Source organism: Ranitomeya variabilis, chromosome 3 (genome assembly GCF_051348905.1).
Source record: "Ranitomeya variabilis isolate aRanVar5 chromosome 3, aRanVar5.hap1, whole genome shotgun sequence".
NCBI lineage: Eukaryota > Metazoa > Chordata > Amphibia > Anura > Dendrobatidae > Ranitomeya > Ranitomeya variabilis.
In genome coordinates this window covers 407,471,553-407,494,129 of record NC_135234.1, presented here as the reverse complement: position 1 = coordinate 407,494,129, position 22,577 = coordinate 407,471,553, and the positions used below count along the sequence as shown (strand labels likewise).

The 22,577-nt window shown below is 41.9% G+C and overlaps 1 protein-coding gene across 1 annotated transcript in view; it reads left to right on the top strand.

Moving 5' to 3' along the window:
- The window catches only part of PPM1D (protein phosphatase, Mg2+/Mn2+ dependent 1D), a 38,519-nt gene that overhangs the window by 3,832 nt on the left and 12,110 nt on the right, over nucleotides 1–22,577 (top strand). Inside the window, exons 2-4 of the mRNA XM_077296230.1 lie at nucleotides 10,235–10,460; nucleotides 17,997–18,121; nucleotides 19,836–20,023. Coding sequence (XP_077152345.1) covers nucleotides 10,235–10,460; nucleotides 17,997–18,121; nucleotides 19,836–20,023 — 539 coding nt within the window. The remainder of the gene's footprint in view (nucleotides 1–10,234; nucleotides 10,461–17,996; nucleotides 18,122–19,835; nucleotides 20,024–22,577) is intronic.

Sequence of the window (22,577 nt, the reverse complement as noted above, 5' to 3'; positions counted from 1 at the left end):
GTCACGGATATTCATTGGTCGCGGCCTCTGTCTGTCATGGAATCCAAGTCGCTGATTGGTCGCGGCAGCCATGACAGGCAGCTGGCGAGACCAATCAGCGACTGCCACAGTCCGATAAGTCCCTCCCTACTCCCCTGCAGTCGGCGCCCACTCCATACTCCCCGAAGTCACGGCTCACACAGGGTTAATGCCAGCGGTAACGGTCCGCGTTATGCCGCGGGTAACTCAATCCGTTACCGCTGCTATTAACCCTGTGTGACCAAGTTTTTACTATTGATGCTGCCTATGCAGCCTCAATAGTAAAAACATCTAATGTTAAAAATAATAATAATAATAAAAAAAAAATCATTATATACTCGCCTTCCGCCACCTTTCCCGCTCCTCGCGACGCTCCGGTGACCGCTCCATGCAAGCGGCAGGTTCCGGTGCTAAGGATGTTATGCGACAAGGACGTTATGCGACAAGTACCTGCCATGACGTCATCACAGGCCCTGCGCGCCTGCACGAGAAGGACCTGCCATGACGTCACGGTCATGTGACCGCGACGTCGTCACACCCTGGGACCGGAAGCTGCTGCCTGCACCGCACACAGGCAACAGAACTACAAGGGACCCTCGGAAGGTGATTATATGTTTTTGTTTTTTAACCTGTGACTTACGTGGCTGGGCAATATACTACGTGGCTGGGCAATATACTACATGGACATGCATATTCCAGAATACCCGATGCCACCATCTAGTGTATTATAAAAAAAAAAAAATATATATATATATATATATATATATATATATATATATATATATATATATATATATATATATATATATATATATATATATATATATTTTATTTATTGAATTCTAATAACTTTTGGCATGTTTGAGAGCTTGGATCACATTGCTGAGATGTATGTGTGTTTCTAAACTTCTTGCAGATTTTGTCCTTGATGGGGATTTGATCCCTGCAACACTGCTAACCACTGATCCACCATGATGTGGTGATTGGAATAAGTTTATATGTGTGCTGGAATTGCAGCACGGCATTTGAGACCTGGGGAAAAACCGCTGCTTCTTTGCCAAAGACACAGGAGGTTTACAAAAACGAACAGGAAAGTGTCTCTCATAGCAACCAATCACAGTACAGCTTTTATTATACAAGAGCACTGCAGGACATGCGAGCTGTGCAATGATTGGTTGATATGGGTGACAGTTTTCATAACGCACACCATGCAGTTTGTAAGGGGTGGGCAATTTTCCTGTGGAGCCACATGAGACTGTAAATGTTGTGGAGGGACGAACCAGTAGTTTGAAATTTATTCTAATTAATATTACAATATAATTTTAATGTCACTTAGTGATCAGAATTAATTATGCTGACATCCCGCTGTATTTGAGCCTGCACACACCCCTGTATACAGTATGAGCCCTCGCATGGCCTCCTATGTACAGTATTGAGTGCCCCACATAGCCTCCTGTATACAAGAAAATAAAACCTCACCTCGCTCCCGTTCCCTCCCCCTGCCCCCCTTTGCACTCTGCTCCTGTGTTTGCACAGAGTCGCAGCTTTCTGATGAAATGACGTCATCGCATCTGCTATCTCGCGCTGATTAGTGGAAGATGGAGCCGGTGGCCCCGTCCTTCATCCAATGTAATTAGTGATGTCTGCAACCTGAGGATGCACATAGCGGGGACAGCGGGTGAGGGAAGGCATGGTGTGGGCCTCTGTTTCAGCCCTTCGTCTGTCTCTGTCAACCAGAGGGCTGGATGAGGTCTGCGGGCCGCAGTTTGCCCAGGTCTGGTTTATGTGATCTGGTCAAAAGCCTTTTCTGTTTTTGAAATACGTGGCCCTAGGAAGATTTCCTGTAATTTCCTTCTCCAACTAATTTTTATTTGTTTTTACTTACTTCCAGTTTGACCATTTTGTTTGAGAATCCCCAGTGCATGCTGTCATACTGAAAGGCAGAGTCATCAGTGACATTCGTTTCAGGGGCTGGACTATTGCGTATTGTAAGGAGAGACAATGGAGAGCAGAAACCAGCCAGCACCTGAAAGGGACATCTGTTTTAGGGGTGGAAATGGTCTGTGCTTTTTCTGCCCTCCGCATTCTCTCCTTACAGTGCACTTTGTTGGCTGGTCACTTCTCATTAGAGCTGGCGAGGGAGCGCACTGTCACTGTGCACTTAGAAGAATATTGCATACACATGGGAGCTTTTTCTGGGCATAATTTGGAGTTGACAACCGACGTGCTTTGTAGAGCTGGGACTTCCCTGCCCCTGAAATGGGTGTTACTGGTGATGCCTTGTCTCAGGGTGGGGACATAGGCTGTGGCAGCAATGATTGGGGATTCGCAAATGAAATGTCACAAAACCGGAATTAGGTTAAAAAAAAAAAGTAGAACGATCGATATAGACTTTATAATTAAAGTATAATTATCTAATAGCTTTTCTATTACAATAGAGACTTTTAGGATTAAAATCAGTTAGTTTCGGACCACCCATTTAGATAGGGTATCAACCATTTTGTCGTCTTTTACTAAATTTGGTTTTAAAGGGCCACTGTCACCCCCTCCAGCCGTTATAAACTAAAAGAGCCACCTTGTGCAGCAGTAATGCTGCAGTCTAACAAGGTGGCTCTTTTAGTTTTTGATTCAGTTATTCCCTCAATAAAGCGTTTTAAAATTTGTACAAAATAACCTGTCCTTAGACCTGGAGTCGGTCCGAAGCTTCCTCGGTGAATCTCCCAACGGCCGTCACTCTTCTCTTCTGGGGATGTGGTCGCCGCCCCCTTCGCGCTGTTTCTTCTTAAATCCGGCGCCTGCGCTGTGCGTGCCTGCCTGGGACAGGCGCAGTCTTCATTGTCCGTCATAGGTCAGATCCAGGGTGCCTGACTGTGCCTGTGTGGGCAGTGCGGCCACCCTGTTGCTGAATCCCCGCCCCCGCACTGTTATTCATTATGCACAGTGCGAGGCTGGGGTTCCTGGGCATGCGCACTGCGCTGTTCAGACGCTCCCCCAGCTCAGACGCTCCCCAGCTCCCCCCGCCTTCCAGCGTTGTTATTTGCGGCTGCTTCATTCCAAACGCTGGCAAGGAAACCTGTATATTACGGCAACGCTGGAAGGCGGGGGACCGGGGGGAGCGTCTGAACAGCGCAGTGCGCATGCCCAGGAACCCCAGCCCCGCACTGTGCATAATGAATAACACAGTGCGGGGCGGGGATTCAGCAACAGGGTGGCCGCACTGCCCACACAGGCACAGTCAGGCACCCTGCATCTGACCTATGACGGACAATGAAGACTGCGCCTGTCCCAGGCAGGCACGCACAGCGCAGGCGCCGGATTTAAGAAGAAACAGCGCGCAGGGGGCGGCGACCATCGCCCCTGAAGAGAAGAGTGACGGCCGTTGGGAGATTCACCGAGGAAGCTTCGGACCGACTCCAGGTCTAAGGACAGGTTATTTTGTACAAATTTTAAAACGCTTTATTGAGGGAATAACTGAATCAAAAACTAAAAGAGCCACCTTGTTAGGCTGCAGCATTACTGCTGCACAAGGTGGCTCTTTTAGTTTATAACGGCTGGAGGGGGGTGACAGTGGCCCTTTAAAGGGGTTGTCCTCTTTCAGAAATTTTTGCTTGTCAGCTCATTATTATTTATTTATTTATTTTTTTGTAGAAAAACCACACTTAGGCCATGTGCACACGTTGCGGATTAGGTTTAGGAGTTTTTGGTGCGGATTCTGCATCTCTTGGCAGAAAACGCAGGTGCAGATTTGACGCTTTTTTTTTTTCTTTTTTTTTTTTTTTTTTTTGTGCGGACTTGCTGAGGATTTACTGCGTTTTTCACCTCTGCAGATTTCTATAATGGAATGGGTACAAAAACGCTGCAGATCTGCAAAAAAGAAGTGACATGCTACAGCGTTTCCGCACCATTAAAACAACTTTTTTTTTTTTTTTACACCATTGATTTACATTGTACTGTAAATCACAGTGCAGATCTGCAGCGTTTCTGCAGTAGAAAAAACGCTGCAGATCTGCACTAAATCTGCATGGTGTGCACATAGCCTAAGTGATACATTGTTGGATTCAGGGTCTCTTTGCCTAAATCAGGCTGCTCTCAGATGAGGGAGCAAGAACCTGCTGACAGATTCCCTTTTAAGGGTCTCTGTCAGCACAGAATGACTACTCAAACCAAGTACAATCGCTCTGCTTCATGGCGGGGCCAAACACTAAAATACACCTTCCCACCTGCTTCTTTTCCACCTATCTCTTCAGTCATCCTGTGCTGACAGTCCCTTTTTCAGATTGCATTTACACCTTGCAATTTTGAAAAATCGCAGAAACACTATGCGCTGTGTGAATGCAGCCTTAAAAGCTTTAGTAGGACAGACACATTCGGAGAACAGTTAATTTGATTTCAATTCGTGTTATTCTATAGTCCTGTTGGCGATTTTCCTTTTAGGGAGAATCGTGAAGATACATTTTCTCATCTACATAAGCATGTTTCTCAAAACTAATGATCTTTATTGCAAATAAATTCAATTCTTATCAGCATAATAAAGACTGCTTCTGTGTGTGATTGCGAATGGTTATGTGGAATAAATATTGTTGATGCCGCACAATCCTGGTTCTAGGATCTGCATTATTTGGATATAGAAGCAAGTAGTAAATGTCTCTGACGTCAGCTGTGGAACAGGCTGTACCTAGTCTGCTGTGTTGTAGCAGTGGACTGACGGTCAGGTTTCTTGCCAGGACATGTCCATATGAGCGTTTTCATAACCAGTTCCTGAAGAATCCTAGCCCAGGCTTGTCCACCCTTGTATAACGCAGCTGTCATTCTTTCTGCATAGCTGTCATTGTGCTTCACTCTGTTTATCTGCTATTACTCCTTTATTGGGTCAAACAGTGACCTTCTGTTAGCAACTAAAATGATTTGTCCTAACTTATGCATAAAGTGGAGGATTATGTAGCATACTACTACAGTACCAGGAATGTATATACAATTTTTACAAATTTCATTAAAACCTGTGTTTCGTACGCCAGTCTTAATGAGGGGTGTGCAACAATAAAATGGCCAAATTCAAAAAGAGGTGCACACCACTTACAGTAACCGTCATTTTATATATATATATATATATATATATATATATATATATTTTTTTTTTTCTCCTAAATCAATAGCGCACATGAAAATAGGCAACTTTGTAATATATATCTTATCAGAGAACTCTGCTTTCTCCTCCTGGATTGATCAATCCTCAAAATTCTCAGTTCTGAAGTAGTCTGTTTTCAGTGAAGACAACATATTACTTTAGGCGATGGCAACTGCTATGGACATAATTCCAGAAATGATGCTACTCCAGTCATGGATTAGAGTATCACTTCTGACATAAGAATAGCCAGCACCGTTGCTGAATTTGCCTCCCCCCGTTCTGTATTGCATGACAATTTTGTGACTTATCAAAGTGTCTTACAAGAGTTTGCCAGAACCACGTCATATTTTAAGTATCCAGCATGTTAATTACTCCTCTGGCTTTTAGGCTGTGTGCACACATTCAGGATTTTTTTTGTGGTTTTTCGCTATAAAACCGCGGAAAAAAACGCATACATTAAGCATCCTATTATTAGAATGCAATCTGCAATTTTTGTGCACATGTTGCGTTTTTTTTTCCGCGGCGGAATTGCATTCCGGAAAAAAACGCAGCATGTTCATTCCTTGTGCGGAATTGCGGGGATTCCGCACACATAGGAATTCATTAATCTGCTTACTTTCCACTTGTGGCTATACCCACCATGCGGGAAGTAAGCTGATCATGTGCGGTTGGTACCCTGGGTGGAGGAGAGGAGACTTTCCTCCAGACCCTGGGAATCATATACCTGTAGAAAAAAAAATTAAAATAAAAAATCGTGATATTCTCACCTTCCGGCAGCCTTCTGTCTCCTCGCAATGCTTCCGTTTCTAGGTATGCTTTGCGGCAATGACCTATGATGACGTAGTGTTCTCGCGAGACCGCTACATCATCTGGGGTCATTGCTGCGAGGCATTACTGGGAACGGAAGCATCGCGAGGAGCGGGAAGACTGCCGGGGGACGCCGGAAGGTGAGAATATCACGATTTTTTTTAAATTTTTTTGTAAATTATTTTGAACATTAGATCTTTACTATTGTTGATGCTGCATAGGCAGCATCAATAGTAAAAAGTTGGTCACACTTGTCAAACACAAGTGTGACCAACCTGTTAGTCAGTTTTCCAAGTGATGCTACAGATCGCTTGGAAAACGCTAGCATTCTGCAATCTAATTATGCTTGTAAAACGCTAGTGTTTAGCGGGAATACGCATGCCAATTCCGCATATGTTTTACCTGCGGCACAGTTGCGGAATTGCCGCGGAAATTTCCGCGGCAATTCCGGACGTGTGCACATAGCCTTACTGTAAATTTCAACCTCGGCAGTATAAAGGTTGAAATCTGCCACGCACCCACCTGTAATCTGGACAATTTACTGGAGATATTTTCCACTTTAAGTCTTGAGGATGAATCGAGGCTGAATTTCTAAAAAATGTTCTGTGGTCCCAAGATTACTGATGAGGATAGGTCATGAATGTTCGGTTGGTAGGAGTCTGACAACTGAACCTTTAGGCTATGTGCACACGTATTTAGGTCCACTGCGGATTTTTCTGCAACGGATTTGATAAATCCGCAGTGGAAAACCGCTGCGGATTTATCGCGGTTTTTCTGAGTTTTTCACTGCGGTTTTACAACTGCGGATTTCCATATGGGCAGTTGTAAAAACGCAGAAAAGTGACATGCTACGGAATGTAAACCGCTGCTTTTCCGCAGCATGTGCACAGCGTTTTTGGTTTCCCATAGGTTTACATTGTACTGTAAACTCATGGGAAACTGCTGCGGATCCGCAGCAAAATCCGCAGCGTGTGCACATAGCCTTATTCTGATCAGCTGTTAGGTGCAGTGGTGGCCTGATGTAAGCATTGAATGGACGCGCACTGTGCACCTTTGTTTAGTGGTGACTTATCATGAAGGTCCATTTGCACCACAAGATTATTGTGAATGAGGGTTCCTCTTTTCATGATGATCGCTCAGCCTACAGATGTGCCTGTCGCCCGACAAGCAAGCAATACGCTCGTTCATCAGGTGAAAGGATCATTTGATTAGCACAAAAGATCACTGTTCTTAGTAGCACACAGACCTCCTCCTATGTGCACAGAATGATTTATTTCCGATCATCTGAAGTGGGTCCGTTTATGTAAACAGGTTATTAAACCATCGCTGACTGTCAAACATGTTGCCAGCTGGTGGTCATTTACACTGCATGAAGGCCCAGTGTTAAGGGTCCATTTACACTGCTCTGTTTACATAGGAGAATGAGCTACTGAAAAATATGATCTCTTCTGCAAACGAATAGTTTCACTAGACGAACAAACATTTTTTGTTCTCCAGTTAATTAAGCAGCCTGGTTAGACCACATGATAATCATGAAATGAGCGTTCCTAGAAATACTCATTTTCCCAATAGGGTAAGTGTTTAGTGTCTGGCCTCAGTGTAAAGTGACTAGAGCCCTTTCCCCAAATGGACATGCTGAGCTTCTCCACTGCTGTCCGCAGACTGGCACAAACACTGATGGATGGATTGGCCTTGTTTAAAGGGAATCTGTCACCCCAAAAATCGTACATGAGCTAAGGCCACCGGCATCAGGGGCTTATCTACATAATACTTTATTGATCACTGTGGTGTTCCTCAATTAATAAATGAGGTAACGTTTCGACCCCTTGATGGGCCTTTATCAAACCTCACTAAAAAAAGACCTAAAAATACAATATATTAGAGATAATGTGGCCAAGAAAAACAAAGAAAAATATGGCAAAGTGCAAAAATGATACAAGCATAATAAAGCAGTATGGTGCATGAGCACCAGGTGGGCATCCAAAGTTGTGATGTATACGTACAAAAAAAGGCTAAAACATACAAATATAGACAGCCAATAATTTACATACCATATATATATTCCAGTATAAGCCGAGATTTTCAGCCCACTTTTTTGGGCTGAAAGTAACCCTCTCGGCTTATACTCAAGTCATACTCAGGGGTCGGCAGGGGAGCGGAGCTGTGTAATACCTGCTCCTGGCGTGGTCCCTGCACATCCCTGGTTCCCTGGCATCGGCAGCTTCTTCCTGTAGTGAGCGGTCACATGGTACCTCTCATTATCATCTCTGTCTCAGTATAAGCTGAGATTTTCAGCCCAATATCTTTATTTTTTTAAGGCTGAAAGTGCCCCTCTCCGCTTATACTTGAGTCGTTGTCCCAGGGGGAGCGGCGGCTGTGACATACTCACCTGCTCCTGGCGTGGTCACTGCATTTCCGATGGTCTTCGGGCACTGACAGCTTCTTCCAGCTTTGAGCGGTACCGGTGACCGTTCCAACGCTGGAAGAAGCTGTTAGCACCCGGAGAAAGACCATCAGGGAATCTGCCAGGGACTGCGCTGGGAGAAGGTGAGTATAATGGGAGGGTGAGCAGCATTGCGTGATATTCACCTGTCCTCGTTCCACCGCCTGGCTCAGTCTTCCGCGTCCTCTGCTGTGACGCTCAGGTCAGATGGCGCGATGACATGGTTAGTGCGTGCCCTCTGCCTGAACGTCAGTGCAGAGGACGCTAAAGATGGAGCGGCACCCAGCGGTGGAACGAGGACAGGTGAATATTGCAAGTGCCGGGGGCCTGAGCGACGAGAGGGTGAGTATGTCGTGTTTTTTTTTTTGTTTTTGTTTTTGTTTTATCGCAGCAACAGCATATGGGGCAAATCTCTATGGGGCCATAATCAGCATTTCTGCAGAATTATATGGGGCATATTTTAAAATGGAGCACCTTATGGGGCCCATCCCATAAACAGTACGGAGCATTATATGGGCTCCTGATTCAATGTGGATATTCAAAAAACACTTAACCTACTGATATCTACTTTTATTGGTACTTATTTTTATTTTTGACATTTACCGGTAGCTGCTGCATTTCCCACCCTAGGGTTATACTCGAGTTATTAAGTTTTCCCAGTTTTTTTTGTAGCAAAGTTAAGGGTCTCGGCTTATACTCGGGTCAGCTGATACTCGAGTATATACGGTATATAAAGTGTGTTTTTATTCCTTTTTTTTTTTGGGGGGGGGGGGGGGTGTTCAACATTGTCTTGTTTTTTTTTTTTTTGTCTTTCAGCTGCTCAAGGAGAGAAAACATATAACAATACATATCTGTGTGCCTTGCTCTAAAAAGAATAATGTGTTCTTAGGTGATAGGCTATGTTAATCGTAGCATGTTGGTCTGTGCAAAGAGAATAAGATTTCTGAAGTCTCATGCACACGTGGCTTATGTAATCTTTGCAGATTTGAAGTACTTTAAAGTTTGCAGCAAGTCAATTCTTCCAGTGTTTTTTCAACATTTTTCACTTATTTTAATGAATCCGGAAAACACTGGCATTTTACACAACATTTTTCCTTCCAATATGTCAGTATTTGCAGTAGAAATTTCATACCCTTAGGGTAGAGATAAATGTGATCTAGCTGTTCATATAGAAGCTACTCTCAACCGATGGTGGTAGATCAAAATAAAGAATCTATTTAGAATTCTTAATTAGGCGCCAGATCAGATTGCTATTTTTCCCTTTTCTGTAAAGCATAAGTAGATTTTCAAGATGGATAATAGAAAAGTAACATAATTACTGTCCTGAGGTCCAGTCTACCTTTTATTCAAAGGGTAACCGTTAATTTTTTTTCATAAATCAATAGTTCATGTGAAAATGAAAAAGTTTGTAATGTTTTATCTGCTTCTTTACCCTCAAGAACAAATCAGTTATTTTTATATTTACAGAGATAAAGGGGGAGTAGGAGGAGTTCTACCTCTAGCTCCTCCCCTCTACATAGAGCCTGACTGTTCCAACTGAAAGGGTTCTCTCTCAGTAATATAGTAATCTTCTTTTATTCAACACAAACTTTACCTGGGAATTGAGAATGAATGATCAGTCAGTGGAGATTGAAGACTTTCCCTGATGACCTATTACAAAGTTGCTTATTTTCATGTGTACTGTTGATTTATGAATTCAAAATTAAGTCGCCTGTTGCTCTTTTACTGAAGAAAATATTGTTAAAAATTGGAAAATGCTAGCAATAGGCAAACATATTACAAACTGTTAATGTAAAATTTAATTTCCATTTAATAACCAGTGACTTTTTTTATTTTCTCAGCTGAATGGCCAAAAACTATGACTGGTCTCCCAAGCACCTCAGGAACTACCGCTAGTGTCATTATAATTCGTGGAAATAAGCTCTATGTGGCCCATGTTGGAGATTCTGGCGTTGTATTTGGATTACACAATGGTCCTAAAGAAATGCTGAAGGCTCTAGAAGTAACCCAAGATCACAAACCGGAGCTACCCAGAGAAAGGGAGAGAATTGAAGGACTTGGTGGCAGGTAACATTCACTAGTGGGTATCGTGATGTAACCACTGAGCCCAATGTTGGTGGCAGATTTCTGCTCGTAATGAATGCTGATGGATGATGCAAGTTGGTCAGTGATCGATAAAGCAATTTAGTGCCCGCAGGGAGATTGTGAGTCGCCAACAGTGACCTTTATTCCCACATTTACTATTCAGTCAGCTGGTTGTTACTTTCCCGCAGCTCCTAGCAGTGTCCCCGTACAATATGAGCTGTACTGTACAGTGTTGTGTGTGGGTTTTTTGTTTTTTTTTTTAAATCAGGGCTGTGGAGTCGGTAAGCCAAACCACCGACTCCTCAATTTCTCGGACTCCCAACTCCCGACTCCCTCGTACATGGCTCGTGTTTAAGCGATACATTTACTGCAGTAAAATGGAAGCATCAGGCTTTTCATCACCGTTATCATACAATAATGGATTATGTAGATAGACCATAAAATATACAGGGGTTGGACAAAATAATGGAAACGCCTAACGTTTTGCCATCATAATCTTCGAACATGTAATAAGCATGCAAACCGTGACATATATGGTAATGTTTTGTAGTTGATTATTTGTGTTATGTGATAAATGTATGTAAATTAACTGTTTGTTTTGCATAATTGTAAGAACATTGATGAGAACCTGATACCAATGGCAGACCTCTCAGATTTTCAAAGAGGCCAAATTGTTGGTGCTCGTATGGCAGGCGCTAGTGTAACAAAGTGCCCGAATGCTTGGCGTGTCAAGAGGTACTGTCTCCAAAGTAATGACTGCGTTTGAAAGAGAAGGAAAAACGTCCGCAGCAAAGCACAGGTCCGGCCGAAAGTTGAAGTTGACTGAGAGAGACCGTCGGACTCTAAAGTGAATTGTGAGAGAGGATTGCAAGAATACGGCTCCGAAAATCACTGCTGAGCTCAATGAACACCTACAGAACCCAGTTTCCACAAACTGTTCTTCGGGAGCCGCACAAATCTGGATTCCACAGAAGAGCTGCAATTAGAAAACCGCTGCTCTCAATGACAAATGTTTCCAAGCGTTTAGAGTGGTGTAGAAACCTCCAGAATTGGTCCCTCGAGCAGTAGAAACATATGATATTCTCAGACGAATCATCGTTTACCCCATTTCCGACCTCCGACCGAGTGTAGGTTTGGAGACATCCGAAAGAAGCATTCCATCCAGACTGCCTTCTCCCAACCGTAAAACATGGTGGAGGTTCTGTGATGATCTGGGGTGCTATTTCGTGGAGATCCGCCGGGCCAATTATATCCCTTCATGGAAGAATTAACAGCCGAGATTATTTGGGCATTTTGGGCGACCAAGTGCATCCAATGGTTCAAGCACTGTTCCCGGAGGGGAACGCCATCTTTCAGGATGATAATGCACCAATTCATACAGCTAGAATCGTTAAAGCATGGCGCGAGGAACATTCTAATGAAGTTGAGCATCTCATCTGGCCCCCACAATCCCCAGACCTCAACATTATTGAGCATTTATGGTCGATTTTTTTTAGAGATTCAAGTTAGACATCGATTTTCGCCGCCATCGTCGCTCAAAGATCTGGAGGGTGTTTAAAACTGCAGAATGGGCTAAAATTCCTTTGGAAAGAATTCACACCTTGTATGAATCCATACCTCGGAGAATTGAGGCTGTAATCGCCGGAAAAGGTGGACCTATACCAAATTAAACTAACTTTTGTTGATGTTACCAGGTATTTCCATTATTTTGTCCAACCCCTGTATTTATTGGAATACAACTTTAGAACAAAAAAAAGTTTAAAATTGTAAATGTGCAATACACTATGCAGTAAGTGGGGGGGGGGGGGGGGGGGCAGTTTTCAATAAAAACATACTGAATAACATTTGTGCAGTGTATAAATTTTGTTCTGAGAAATGGTATCGCCTTCATCCAATCCTCCTTTTATAGGTGACCTCACATCTGACCTAATTATTTTATGGCTAGAGAAGAACCTTTCTACACTAACTTGGGTTGGTGGCAAAGCGGTAACCACATGGGCAGCATCTCTAACAATTTTGTGGTGTAAAGGAATTGCCTCGTGCACAGTCAGTTTTGATGAGCAGTTGAACTCTTCTACTTGTTTGTGAAAAACGTTGCTGAAATATGGTCAATCTGTTTGCTTTGGGAGGGGAATCTTTTCCCCTGCGGCAATGCTTTGCTTTCTCCATGTTGTCCAAATACTTTTTAAAATTAAACTCTTTCTGATGAGGCTGAAGATATAGTAGCACTGGCAGGACCCAAGTCCTATTGCTCTTGGCAGACCTGTAGCCCATTCATCCTAATGTCTACTTCAGTTAGTAAGCTGTTGATCATCCAGCAACATATGATGACTGGTCCATATAAACAAATGCCAGAAGAATTTTATTTTCTAATAGCAGTGTCTCTCTCCGTTTCATTGAAGCAGCAATGCCATCTGCGATTAAACCTCCTCTTTGGGACAGGCAAAACTGGAAGTTCTTCCACTCCTTTATGAAATGCCAGGAGTTCAATCCTCTGCTTCTAATATTTTTTTTTTTGTCACTGTAAATGGGTGAAGAATTCCTTCAATTCAGTCACCTGTGTTCATTGACCTTCATTTAGAGTTACCTGATGGTTGGCTATCTCTACAAGAAAGGCTTTCAGCTCAAGCAATTGCTCATTCATTAAATAGGTGCTGGCTTGATCCACAATTGCCCTTTTTCCAGCACGTCTCTAGAAGATGGAATCAATTTTAGGGGCTCTGACAGCAATAACCAATTTGCCAGTCAGAGTTTCAGCATGTCCCTCTTGCAGACTCTTATTGCCAACTGCCTCTTGTGTACAATACCGCGCATATGATTGATATGAGAAAGCTTTGAAGCGTTTCTTTTGCTCCCATTCTTCCAAGAGCCATAACATTTTTTTCTTCCCCCTTTAACCCCTTTATGACCTTGGGATTTTTCGTTTTTCCGTATTCGTTTTCCACTCCCCTCCTTCCCAGACCCATAACTTTTTTATTTTTCCGTCAATTTGGCCATGTGAGGGCTTATTTTTTGCGGGACGAGTTGTACTTTTGAACGACATCATTCGTTTTACCATGTCGTGTACTAGAAAACGGGAAAAAAATTCCAAGTGCAGTGAAATTGCAAAAAAAGTGCAATCCCACACTTGTTTTTTGCTTGGCTTTTTTGCTAGGTTCACTAAATGCTAAAACTGACCTGCCATTATGATTCTCCAGGTCATTATGAGTTCATAGACAGCTAACATGACTAGGTTATTTTTTAGCTAAGTGGTGAAAAAAAAATTCCAAACTTTGCTAAAAAAAAATAAATTGCGCCATTTTCCGATACTCGTAGCGTCTCCATTTTTTGTGATCTGGGGTTGGTTGAGGGCTTATTTTTTGCGTGCCGAGCTGGCGTTTTTAATGATTCCAATTCGGTGCAGATAAGTTCTTTTGATCGCCGTTATTGCATTTTAATGCAATGTCGAGGCGACCAAAAAAACGTAATTCTGGCGTTTTTATTTTTTTTTCTCGTTACACCGTTTAGCGATCAGGTTAATGGTTTTTTTTTTTTTTATTAATCGGGCGATTCTGAACACGGCGATACCAAATATGTGTAGATTTGATTTTTTTTATTTTTTTTTATTTTTTTTTTTATTGATTTATTTTGATTGGGGCGAAAGGGGGGTGATTTAAACTTTTTATATTTTTATTTTTTTCACAACTAGCTCTATGAACTGTCTTTTAAACACATCTGCTGTCGTTATAGTAACTTTCACACTTACAAAATATCTTGTAATTAATGTTTGAAAGACCCTCTTTCCTCCTTCTTTGCATGGCAGGAAGTGCTGGTTTCTTGGTGTTGCTATGATCTTTCTCAGTCACAGCTTTGAAAACTTCTCGGTGTAAGCATTGTAAATGTGTGTTTGTTTTTTTTTGTTTTTTTTTATTGGAAGCTCTCATTCGAGCACTGAAAGCTTGCTTGTGTGGCTAGCATTTGTAGAGGATTATGATTTTCGCTATGTACAACAATGCCCTACACAGCTTTCCAAATCATTACCCAAATGATATTTAAGAGTCATAAAGACGCAAATTTTATTTTTTCAAATAAACTCCTGGATGGTGGTATTGTCTCCAGTGCCTTTTTTTTTTTTTTTTTTAAATCACGGAAATCAATCTCAAACACTTGTGATGACTAGTTTGCCAGATGAGGCCAATTAAAGTCACTACCCAAGGACATTCCACAGTATTAAGCAGGTTACATGTTTTAATCAATACGGGAGAGAAAAAGGATCTCTCTGCAGCCGAAAAAAAAGTCATGGTGCAATGCCTTTGACAAGGTATGAAAACATTTGTAACAGCTACAGAGCACAGACTGGTTCAGGCAGATAAAGGTATAATGGGTAAGGTTTCTGCCAGATTAAGAGAAGTGTAACGCTCGCGCCCAGACTGGTTGACGCGGGCGTCTGGGTGTGTGGCCCTACTGGACCACTGACCAGACTACCCTGGAAGGAGCGTAACTAAGTAGCTTCCTAGGTGTTCGCTGGAGCCTCTGATGGTGAGGTCAGACTTGTGCGGCAGGTAGCTACTAGGTACCACTCCAGGGTGGTGTCTGACTGTGGATGCTGATCCCCCCCGGGGGACAGGACACAGGCAGACAGGCACGGCTATAACGCTGGCGGACGGGTACGGGAGAGGCCCTGACTGGCAGACGGGCTTAACGGAGACACAGGCAGGTGGGCACTCTGGCAAGTCAGATGGACAGGGCTGATACTCTGGTAGGAACTGGTATACAGGCGGGTGTATGGAAACAGGTAAGAACCTGTTCAGACTGAAGGGTATATGGGAACAGCTAGGGACCTGTTCGGACTAGTGAATATAAAGAAACAGGTAGAGACCTGTGTGGCAAGTTGCAGAATGGAGAGCAGATGCAAAGCAAAACCACAGGAGGCGGAGCCAAGAACAGAAACGCAGCGAAGGAAAAGACAGAGCTAAGAGGAAGGCGGAGCCAAGAGGAGCTGCTGGAAGCGGAGCCACAGGAGGCAATGCCAAGAGCCAGAAGGCGGAGAACTAGAGTAAAGCATAGAAGCACAGAGTCACAGGTTGTGGCGAGCAAAGCGGAGAGGTGCAGAGCCACTGATTGTGACAAGCAGAGCAAAGAGGTGCAGAGCCACTAGTAGTGGCAAACAGCAGAGAGATAAGGCAGAGTGGGAATGGCAAACAAAGAAAGAAGGAACAGATATAGACCAGAGTTCAGACAGGAACGGACACGGATACACAAACAGAACATGGATAAGGGCCTGCGTATTGCAGCCCACAGAGACAGATCACGATCTGGCAGCTCAGTAGCAAATACTAATGAGGGAAATAGTTTGCTCAGGCGTCCTCCAATGGGTGAGGGCGGCTTTAAGTATCAGAGGCCTCTACGCCATTGGCCAGGGGCACCTTAGGGAGGTGCACACAGTCTCAATAAGAATCGGGATTTGCCAGCGCCTTTCTCCCCCCTGCACACAACCAACCAGGGTACACAGAGCAAGCAGCCATGAAGCACACAGCATGGAGACGGCAGCAGGCAGATCTCACAGCATGGCACTGGGTGAGTGAGCTGATGTATCAGGCAGGTGGGGGATGGAAGGCCATGCAGTGATGCCGGCAGGGTTGTTACGAGAAGCAGCTGCTAAAATACCATTACAAAGTGGCAAACCTTAACTTAAAGCTGCTGGTGCTTCTAGAAGATCTCTCACCTTGAGGTTCTCAAGACTCCAGAAGCTTGCAGTTGTGCATAAATTCGGCCACCTCTAAACCGTGCCCACAAGTAAAAACTTGCAGTGGGCCCAGACATACATGAAGACTGTGTTTTGTTTATATAAAAAAAAAAAAAAAAAAAAAAAAAAAAAAAAGTCTTGTTTACTGATGAGGTCTGTTCAACCCTGGAATGGTCCAGGTGGATGGAGTAGTGGATGGCCACCATTTCACAACAAGACTGCAAAGTCAGTGGCCAGAATCATAGGTAGAAGGCTTATAGGGTCCCTGAAGGTGTGAAAATGACTTTGGCGAAGTATAAAGATTTTCTGACTGACCACTATCTTCCATGGTAGAAAAAGAACCGTTTCTTCTGTAACAAACTAATCTTCATATATAACAATGCACATTTTCTGTTCTTTAAACCTATGAAATGTTTGAAAACTCTGTGCATAATAATTTGGAACTGTCCATTTTTTATTCTTAGTTTTGAGAAAATTCCAGTTATCATTGGGAGGTAAAAGAAGATGTAATGTATAATTGAATGGTTGATTTGAACATGATACTGACTCCTTTTCATCGGCCACTTGGGAAAGTCAGATAAAAATAGCATTTGCTTAATTTGAAACATACTATAGTGTTCCTGTGTATAGCATAAGTGATCAGATGATTACAGGTTCATGTCTCATAAGGGAGCCACATACAGTAAAGTTTAAAATAAAATATGAATAAAATCACTTGATAGATATATCTATTTATCTATATATCTATATATCTATCAATTTGTATGGATAGATATATATCCCTCAATATATTTTATAGATAGATATATATCCCTCAATACACATGGTATCTCCACATCCTTAAAACTCCTATCTATCAAATCGGTAAGCGGCATAAAAAGGAAAAATCGATACATCAAATATGTGGTTTACCGCCTGCTGCAACAATGCAAAAAAAAAAAAAAAATGAGGTGACTAAAACATCGAATCTACCCCAAAATGGTACCAACAAAAAAAGTTGTCTCGGGGCACAAAAAAAACAAGCTGTCATTAATTGTGTACCTTGAATCGCAGTGCATTAAATAAAATGTTGGACATTGGTTAAGGCTCCATGATGAAAGGATTTAAAGCAACACATAGCTGTATCATGCCGTTGATTTGAGTCAGTAGAATCCATCATTGGGCTTTAGGATTTGTAACCGTGATACCGATTTATATAAAATTCAAAGGCAAATTAACAGGCCTACCGTATGAAATAACTTTAGGCACATAATACAATTTGGATGCTTTCACTTCTGAAATGTAGAGGTTTTTTTTTTTTTTTTTCTGATTTACGTGTTGACACCTACACCCATTCCCCCCCCCCCCCCCCCCGCACTCTAATTTTCTAAAAATTGGGCTGCTACTGGTTAATTTTTTTATCTTTGTCCTCAGTCTCTCTAGTTACCACATATCTCAAATGTTAGGTTACTATAGTGGTTTAAGTTGATTGTTTAATCGCATTACTTTTGCCTAGGTTTATTTAAAGTTACGCTTTCCAGGTCCAGTGAGTCTTCTCACTCTTCTCCAACGCTGGCCCCAGTCTTTGTTGACTATCTGCATCAGTGACCTCACAGCTAGAGAACATGTGACAGATGCAGTCTGCGCAGGGCTCCGCTGCTGTGGGCAGCACAAGCTGCTGGGCTCCTTCAAGTTTAATTTATTTTTATTTTTTTTCTGCACTTGACTTTTTCATATAATATGATTAAAATGTATATAAAAAAAAGTGATGTGTTGCAAATATGTACTTGTTTTTTTGTTTTTTTTTCATGCAGTGTTATTAATAAATCTGGAGTAAACCGAGTTGTGTGGAAAAGACCACGTTTGACACACAATGGTCCTGTGAGGAGAAGTACCGTAATAGACCAGATCCCTTTCCTTGCTGTTGCTCGTGCACTTGGTTAGTGTTTTACCTTTGAATGGGTTGTCATATTATTATATTTTTTTTTCTCATAACTTTATTTTAATGGGGTGGGTGTATGGTATTTTCTTTTATATTGATTTGTATTGATTTCCAATTATGCTTTCTGATTTAGATACGGATACATAGTGAAATCCTGGGGGGAAGAAAACAAACAACTTTTGCATTGTTTAACAAAAGGGGGAGTAAAAAACAGGCAATCCCCGCATGCGTTGTGGCTGTCAAACAGCCGTGAGACGTGCATTCACAGGAACTCAAAATTATTATACACACTCGCCCACAGGCCCACCCTGGAGCGCCAGCATTTCACTAACTGAAAACTGCAAATACAGATTAAACAACAACCACAAGACCGATTTCTTCATGCCCGGTATCATTTTAATCAGTGTAAGAGCGCTGACCTGACTGCCTGTAGTTTACTCAGCAAAATCCTGATGACAGGTTCCCTTTAACCTCTTACTGACATCGGCTGTACTAATACACCAATGTCAGTATCCCCCGCTTTGATGTGGTCTCCGGCGGTGAGCCCACCTCAAAGCTGGGACATGTCAGCTGTTTTAAACAGCTGGCATGTGTCTGCAATAGCCGTGGGCGGAATCGCGATCCGCCTGCTGCTATTAACTAGTTAACTAGTTAAATGCCGCTGTCAAACTCTGACAGCAGCATTTAAATTGCACTTCCGTCCATCGGGCCGGAAATACACACATCGGTGACCCTGATCGGGGGGGTCATCGGTGCGTCGGCACGACAACCAGAGGTCTCCTTGAGACCTCTGTCAGTGTCTGATTGCTATGAGCGCCACCCAGTGGTCAGCGCTCATAGCAATTCAGCTACATAGAGGCGATCTGAACATCGCCTCTGTAGCTGAGCCGATCAAGTTGTGCCAGTTTAAATCACCTCCCTCTTGCCACATTCAAAATAAAATAAAAAATCAAACCTACACATATTTAGTATCGTCGCGTTCAAAATGGCCCGATCTATCAATATAAAAAAATTATCCTGATTGCTAAACGGCATAGCGATAAAGTAAAAAAAGCAAGAATTACTTTTTTTTTTTTTTTTTTGGTCGCCGCAACATTGCATTAAAATGCAATAACAGGCAATCAAAAGATCATATCTGCACCAAAATGGTGTCATTAAAAACGTCAGCTTGGCACGCAAAAAAATAAGCCTCAGCTAACTCGAGGTCACAAAAAAATGGAGATGTTACGGTTATTGGAAAATTGCACAATTTTTTTTTTTTTTTTTTAATTAATTTATTTTTTTACCTTTAGCAAAGTTTGGAATTTTTTTTTTTCACCACTTAGATAAAAAAAAAAAAAAAAAAAAGAACCTAGACATGTTCGGTGTCTATGAACTCATAATGAGCTGGTGAATCATAACTGCACAAAAATGCAAGTGTGGGATTGCACTTTTTTTGCAATTTCACCGCACTTGGAATTTTGTTTCCTGTTTTCTAGTACACAACATGGTAAAATCAATGGTGTCGTTCAAAAGTACAACTCGTCCCGCAAAAAATAAGCCCTCACATGGCCATATTGACGGAAAAATAAACGTTTATGGCTCTGGGAAGGAGGGGAGCGAAAAACGAAAACGCAAAACAAAAAGAAAAGCTTGTCATAAAGGGGTTAACAAACTATTCATAGCCGTTATATTTTAATGAAAACCCTCTGGCACTATATCGATTTTTCAGGTGACCTATGGAGTTATGATTTCTTCAGTGGCGAGTTTGTGGTATCTCCAGAACCAGACACGTGTGTGCATACAATTGATACACAAACGCACAAGTTCATCATTATTGGCAGCGATGGTCTTTGGAACATGGTAACGGCGCAGGATGCGGTGTCACTGTGCCAAGAGCAAGAGAAGTCCTATGTTAATGTGAGTATGAGAATTAAAATGTGGCTTGTGTATGTGTGTGTAATATATATATATATATATATATATATATATATATATATATATATATATATATATATATATATATATATATATATATATATATATATATATATATATATATATATTTTTTTTTTTATTCCAAATAACCCCTTTACCCCCAACGGTAGTTTGCACGTTAATGACTGGGCCAATTTTTACAATTTTGACCACTGTCGCTTTTATGAAGTAATAACTCTGGAACACTTCAGTAGATCCTGGTGATTGAGACTCTTTTTTTTATTTTATTTTTTTTATTTTTTTCCTGTGACATATTGTACTTCATGATAGTGGTAAAATTTGTTTGATATGACTTGGGTTTATTTTTTGGGTGAAAAAAAACAAACAAATGGAAATTTGGCGAAAAATGTTCAGTTTTCCAACTTTGAATTCTCATGCCTTTTTAAATCACAGATGTCACACAAAATACTTTTAACATGTAACATTTCCCACATGTCTACTTTACATCAGCACAAATTTGGAACCAATTTTTTTTTTTTTTTTCAGTTAGGAAGTTATAAGGGTGAAAAGTTGACCAGCTGTCAAAAAATAAACCTGTTCCTTGTGTGGTACAAGTGATTAGGTGACTTCATTCTTCGGCTCGGTGCGATTACAGTGATAACAGATTATATCGGGTTTTTATGTTTGGCAGCTGTTACACACTAAAAGATGCTTTTTATTGCGAAAACTAGTTTTTGCATCACTACATATTGAAATCTATAATTTTTTCGTATTTTGGCCCAGATAGTCATGTGATGGCTTGTTTTTTGCGGGACCGAGATCTGCTACTGCGCAGGCGTGGGGCGGCGCCATCTTGGGGAAGGATATTTTTTATTCTCTAGCAAGCTGACGCATGCGCTATAGCAACTATTTGATCTCTATAAACACCAATAGCTACTATTGCGCATACGCGGTGGGTGCCATTTTCAAATTGATATTTTTTTTTTACTTGATCAATAATATGAACAGTTATTTCTAGGACAATAAACATGTGATTATGCTGCAGTGCAGGTGCCATGGCTGGCACCTGCACTGCAGAAGGTTTATGTTTTTTTCTTCATTACGTACAGGTATTCATTATGTAAACTACGGGGCAAGTCAGTGAGTGATCAGTGACCTGTCGGCAGTCTGCATTATGAATATCTAATCAGAGCACCACTTGAAGACCCCTGAAGCACGAGCATATCATTAATTCAAAACTGAAAATAAAGACTAAACAACAACCACAAGACAGAATTCATCAAGCAAGGTATCATTGTAATCAGTATAACTGCACCGACCTGACACTGTAGGTTACTGTGCACAATCCTGCTGAAAGGTTCCCTTTAAAGACTGTTCACAATCGGGAAGGTGTTAAAAAGAAGAAAAAAAATCTAGCGACTTCTACATTCCCAAATACACACTCCTTCTGAGCCCCTCAATGTGTCTCAACTGTAGTTCTTGTCCACATGTTGACATTACTCTAAAAGGGAGAAACCACTTAATTTATGGTGTGTGTATTTCCAGAAAGACAAACAGGACAGAATGAATGGCAAGCAAGCTGGCATATTTGTAGATTTCACTCTGCAACGCCATACGCATGCGTGTGTAATTTTCAAAACGGGGTCTTGACTGAGGAGCTTTTGTTTCAGAAAAGACCAATCCCTTCAAAAGTGAAGTAGTCCTTTTTTACAAAAATATTTTTTGTGCATTTTGTTAAAAAATGAAGAAAATCTGCTGTTAAATGGGTGATGAGCGAGCGTGCTTGGGTATCATATTATCAGAGCATGCTCAGGTGTTAGGAGTATATCAGGCGTGCTCGAGTGATATGTTAAAGTTCCCACTGCTGCGTGATTCGTGGCTGTTAGGCAGCCTCAACACATGCCAGGATTGCTGGGTTTAACACTGTCTGAGCATGCTTGCTCATCACTACTGCTAAACTTTAAACTCTTGTAATATCCAATAAAAAAAACTCTTCGCAAATGCTGATATTAAAATAGGGAAATAGATATTTGACCCCTTGCTGAGTTTGTAAGTTTGGCCACTGACAAAGACATGAACCGACTAATAATTTTAAGAGAAAGTTAATTTTAACATTGAGAGAGTATATTAAAAATAAAATCCAGAAAATCACATTGTATAACATTATTTGCATTTTGCAGTGAGAAATAAGTATTTGATCCCCTACCGACTCCTAAGGCCATGTTCACACTTTGCGGTTTTTACCGCGGATCCGCGGCGATTTTGATGCTGCGGGTCCGCAGCAGTTTCCATTGTGTTTACATTAACATGTAAACCCTATGGAAACCGCAGTGCACATGCTGCGGGAAAAACCGCGCAGAAACGCAGCGGTTTACATTCCGCATCATGTCACTTCTTTGTGCAGAATCGCTGCGATTCTGCACACATAGGAATGCAATGATCCGCTAACTTCCCACATGGGGCTGTGCCCACGATGCGGGAAGTAAGCGGATAATGTGCGGTTGCTACCCGGGGTGGAGGAGAGGAGACTCTCCTC